This window comes from Aedes aegypti, chromosome 2, assembly GCF_002204515.2.
Source record: "Aedes aegypti strain LVP_AGWG chromosome 2, AaegL5.0 Primary Assembly, whole genome shotgun sequence".
NCBI lineage: Eukaryota > Metazoa > Arthropoda > Insecta > Diptera > Culicidae > Aedes > Aedes aegypti.
In genome coordinates this window covers 447546358-447551952 of record NC_035108.1, presented here as the reverse complement: position 1 = coordinate 447551952, position 5595 = coordinate 447546358, and the positions used below count along the sequence as shown (strand labels likewise).

The 5595-nt window shown below is 35.0% G+C and overlaps 1 protein-coding gene across 1 annotated transcript; it reads right to left on the bottom strand.

The window, feature by feature from the left end:
• Positions 1 to 918: 918 nt before the first annotated feature.
• LOC110675241 (cytochrome P450 9e2-like) lies at positions 919 to 2101 on the bottom strand. Its single transcript, XM_021839693.1, is given in 2 exon segments — positions 919 to 1694; positions 2069 to 2101. Coding segments are annotated over 2 exon segments (642 nt in total). The 3' UTR covers positions 919 to 1085.
• Positions 2102 to 5595: the final 3494 nt, after the last annotated feature.

Genomic DNA, 5595 nt, shown 5'->3' with positions numbered 1-5595 from the left:
TGCAAGTAATGAAGATTTACTGAAAGCTTAAGCACTTTTCAAACTTGTATACATAACGCCTTTTTGCATAACGATCATTTGGAATAATTTCCATTTTGTGTAACGCTAAGAACTAATGAAAATTATTGCCCTCTACAATATCATATTAATGATGTGAATGTTTATTTACAACTAAACTGGTTTGCCTCCCGTATACTTCCAAGCTGAGGGTCGTGGGTTCGAATCCCACCGGTCGAGGATCTTTTCGGGTTGGAAATTTTCTCGACTTCCCAGGGCATAGAGTATCTTCGTACCTGCCACACGATATACACATGCAAAAATGGTCATTGGCATAGTAAGCTCTCAGTTAATAACTGTGGAAGTGCTCATAAGAACACTAAGCTGAGAAGCAGGCTCTGTCCCAGTGGGGACGTAACGCCAGAAAGAAGAAGAAGAAGATACTTATATGAGATGCTCACGATCTAGCAAATGCTCATTGGAGCGATCGTTCAGCACAAAGATAAAAAAAAACTAAACTTAATGAATTACATACATGACCTGATTCGCTACTCGCCACAAGCAACGCACATGTGCTAGTGTCTATGCACGAAAAATCGCTAAAAGGTAACGCGAAAAATATTTGTATGGCGAAATGCATCTATCGAATTATTTCTCAAAATTGGGAATTATTGTCGAAATAATATTTGGTACTGGTTGTGCGTGATGATGGTGGCTATTACGCCTGCCAAACATTTTTTCGATTAAAGCTTCCATTCACAAGATTTTTAAAGTTAGATGCCTTTCCCCATACAAAATAAAATGAGAAAACTTCTACTGATCTACTGTGGACAAGAGCAAAGCAGGTTATTCATTGAAAGAGATCACTTGCTTTTCTAATACCACACTAGGGTGGTTCAATTCAACGGCTTTTTAATTCAATAATTAGCAATCACGAAGTTTTGAAAAATGGGCATTTTTGAGTTACATCAAACTGCATTATTCCAAATGAGGTACTCTCCATAATTTTTACCAGATTGCTATATTGTTCATTGACTGAGAGGTGTGAAAAACATGTGGAAAAGTTTTTGTTTTCAGCTGGTAAAACTTTAAACTTCTACACTCTTCGGCACTAAATTGAACCAGAAACCGCTTTGAGCGGTATATGTCATAGACATTTTCTTCAGCTTGATCGGAACGTCCATCTTCTCGGAGAATTCCACCGAAAAGTTAGTGAGTAGATAGAACAGCAAGCTTTTTACCTGCATCAATGCCAACCGCGAGCCAATACAATTCCGAGGCCCACTGCCAAACGGCAAGAAAGCGTCCTGATTGATTTTCTCCCTGTTTTCTTCGGAAAACCGTTCCGGGTCGAATCGGTAGGGGTCTGGGAAATAGTTTGGATCATGGTGATAAGATATTATTGGGATCTGGATAGCTTGTCCCTATTCAATAGTGACTTGTGCTCCATCATAATCTTCCAACGTGTACGGTTTGACACATACTCGATTCGTAGTTCCTAGTGGTGGCCACCGTCGAAGAGTTTCCGAAACGACCATGTCCAAGTACTTCATTTTCTGCAATACCTCATATGTCAGAGGGCTGTCGTTGAGTTGATCCTTAACCAATTTGATTTCATCTTGAAGTTTCTGTTGAATTTCTGGATTTGCTGCCAGTTCATACACGGCGAAACAGAGTACAGTACGGGATTCATCGAGCTAGGAAGTTCTCAAGCAGTCTACCTGAGTCTCCTGCGTTTTTTTCCTAATAATTTTTCAGAGGATCCGCTTGGAAAACATAAATGAGTAAATCTTAATCTTTAATCTATTAAAGAAGATTGTCCAGTGAGTCCTTCCTACATAGTGTAGTGTCGGATGCACATAAAGAAAACACGTCTGTTCGTCAGAATCGCGACCAAAAACAAGAGACCGTTTATTCCATGTCTACTACGATCTACAAATCTTTGCTTATTCAAATTTATCTCAAACACACCAACTTTCAATATCGTACAATTCCTCCTTTTCTTTAAATTAATTTCAGTATTACAATTTTCATATTTGCTTCCAAAAGTATTTCAATTTTCTTGACGTACAAAAGTATTGTAAGCATTGTGTGTTGCTGCCATGTTGTCCATTCCAGCATCATATCCGTCAACAGGTAAACATTTGATATACAAGCAAATTTTCAATAGAAATCCTGAATTGATATGGAACAATGCCAAATTCGATTGATGAGGACATGGTTTCCATAGTCGTGGACGCAATAGTCTCAGCTATTACATGATGATAATTTCGCGTTACAATTACCTGAAATAAAAGAAATATTTAACTTTTTTCTAGTATTGCGCTACTTAGCTTTTTGTTTCCAAAGTTCAACTTTTAACATTTATCGAACTTCTTCCTTTTCAATTTGAAATCGTCTCGTCGTTAAGAACTTTTTCATTCTTCCACATGACTGACTTGCTCAAACCTGCTCTTGTTTTCAGTATGATGTTTTCACTATTTCCAATGTATTTTGTTTATTGTTTCAATATATTAACAAAATCTGCTTTGAACTCTTCTATATGTCTCTTCTAATTTTCTACCTTTTTTTATTGTTCCAACTGACTCTCGTTCTTTTCCTAGTTAAATATTATCCCTGTTGGTTTAACTATTTCCTAACTTATAGCATTTTTATAACTAAGATGCATTATATCCAGTAATATAGACCAACTTTGACTCTTTCATAAATGTAATTTGCAATACCGAAACATACCTAAAAAGATTATTTTAGGTGCAATTGAACATGGCATTGAAGCTTCTTCTTTTTCCGCAATCTAACAAGAATTACAAATGTTTTTATACAAGTCGTTATTTTTTTTTATTTTGATGAATTAACCTGGTAAACATTAATTTATGGAATCAAAACGTGTAATTTCCAGCATAATTCTACTATACAATTTGTGTTGAATGAAACCCCCAACAAAGCCGTGCGATTTAAACTAGCATTCTTGAAAGATTTCTGATAATTGGAAAATTACTATTCTACTTTGGCTCAGGCTTAGGAACCTTGTTTTAATTTACCATTTAATACATTCTTACAAAGACGTTAAGTGCGCATTTTTCATTCTTATATCCATCGAATCTTGGATAATCTTCATTTTGTTTACTCAACCATTTATAAGGCGTATTCACATGAAAGTTTATAACATTTCCAAACGAGAAACTGGTATTCGAAAACTTGAGTAATTTGTTTACCATTTATTTATTTAGAAACTTAAATGTATCCAAATCAAGACCGCGTTTAAATTTGATTAGGTTTTGTTTAAATATCATTGCATTGTTGTTTATGCAAATACTTAGTTTGCACACACTTTCTATATTTCTTTAACTGAGCACACTATAGTCTTTTTTATGAAATGTTCACTCGTGCTTCCAATAGATAGACGACCTTGTCTTTACTTAATCAGTTTTTCTTCCTCAAACGTAAATTAAAATTTGATTTTAATGAGCATTAATTTAGACTAGTTTTGCCGACACAAGTTAACATAATATATTCAAAACTATTGTGCAAAGCACTTTTCAAACAACTTTTCAATTTTTTTATTTTATTTTACTTTTTAGCTTGCTTTGTTCTTTTTTTTCAAACGCCTTACTTTGATATGAAAAGATGAACGAAAAATGTTACCTTATCTTCAACTTGTTATTTGTGTGAATTATGACATATGAGAACTCATTTATATTTATGTCCAAAGAATGTTGTTTGATTTTACTTATAATTGATGCATATTTTTATGCTTTTGTAATCAAAATTCATAAATCGAAATTTATAGAAAATATTTTGATAATGTTAGTAAACATATGTTATTCATGATTCTTCTGACCACATTACCTCCATGACACAAAATTGTCGCACTTAGTTGGTCTCAGCATATACCATGACAAATTCCAGCCCTTCAATTGTGCTTCTTGATATACGATGATAATTCGGTTTTGATATCGATGGAAAATCATGATCAGTGTTTATAATACAACACACGACTATTTTAATGGCATGCAGTTGTTGATGATAATAATAATATGGCACACAGTTTCTGTAAATATAAATAGTACATATAATTCGCTCAGCGAATAATGTATAGTTTTCTCCTAGTAGCACACATATATCAACCACCGTAAGTACACAATTTCTGTTGATTATTTAAAATAGCTAATCATGAGTAGCACACAGTTGCTACACAGTACACAGTATAATAAATAAATTCCAATACAGTACACAGAATAATAAATAAATTCCAATCAACACACAGTTGCTTTCCACATTCCATATTTACCGTTCCAAAATGATACACAGTTGCTCTTCAAGCACACCGTTACCGCTCAGTAAATAGCACACAGTTTCTCTTTATGGCTTATGATTACCGACAAAAAGTAGCACACAGTTGCTCTCCATGGCACACAGTTGCCGATCTACACATACAGCACACAGTTGCTCTCCACGTTCTATAATTAGCATTCAAAAGTAGCACACAGTTGCCCTCCATGACATACAGTTGCCTATCAACATATAGCACACAGTTGCTCTCCATGGCACACAATTGCCGATATTCACATATAGCACACAGTTGCTCTCCACGGTCTAGAATTTACAATAAAAAAATAGCACACAGTTGCTCTCCATGGCACACAGTTGCCGATCTCCACTTATAGCACACAGTTGCTCTCCACGTATTAGAATTGTCAAACAAAAATAGGACACAGTTGCTCTCCATAGCATATAATTGCCTACCAGCATATAGCACACAGTTACTCCCCAGGTTCTAGAATTGCCAGTCTAAAATAGCACACGGTTTCTCTTCATGGCACACAGTTGCCTATCAATATTGTTCGTTTTGTTGAGGAATAGATTCTCGTGCATATTTTGAACGTGGAAAAATAAATACTCACACGTCAGTTTCTATGGCACTTTAATAGAAGCACGCAACTTGCATTCAATGTACAATCCAACATAATGCGTTACATGTGCGTTACTTGTTGGTTATGTTAGCTACGACGCCATCCAATATATGGCATACATGGTGGGAGGATATTTTGGTGTGACAAAATTATTTAGGTGTGAGTCTATTAGAGGGCAAAATCCTCAATATATAGCGCTCAGTTGCTATCCATATTTTAGACTTGTTGATAAAAAAATTGCACACATTTGCTCTCATTGACAGTTGTCGTTTAAAAAATAACACGCAGTTTTTCTTGATAGATTTCAATTTCTTTTCCAAAATATCATACAGATGCTCTACATCATCTACAAATGCCGATAAAAATCAGCATACAGTTGTTCTCCATGACATATAGTTGTCGATCAAATATATTCACACAATTGCTCACTTAACTGTACATAAATATATATGTTAATACAAGAGTTGCTCTCCCTGGTCCACAATCACTGATCAATCATTTGTAATTGATTATTGGGATTCTCCATAATTTATAAATAACACATTCTGTCAAGTTATTCCGACAGGCACATAGATGCCAAGTTTCAACAACTTCCGCCTTTTTTCCAAAATTCTCTTTACCGTTTTATTTCCAAACATACTTCTGCTTGACATAACACAGCAGCCATTTCCATCTCTTAGGATTT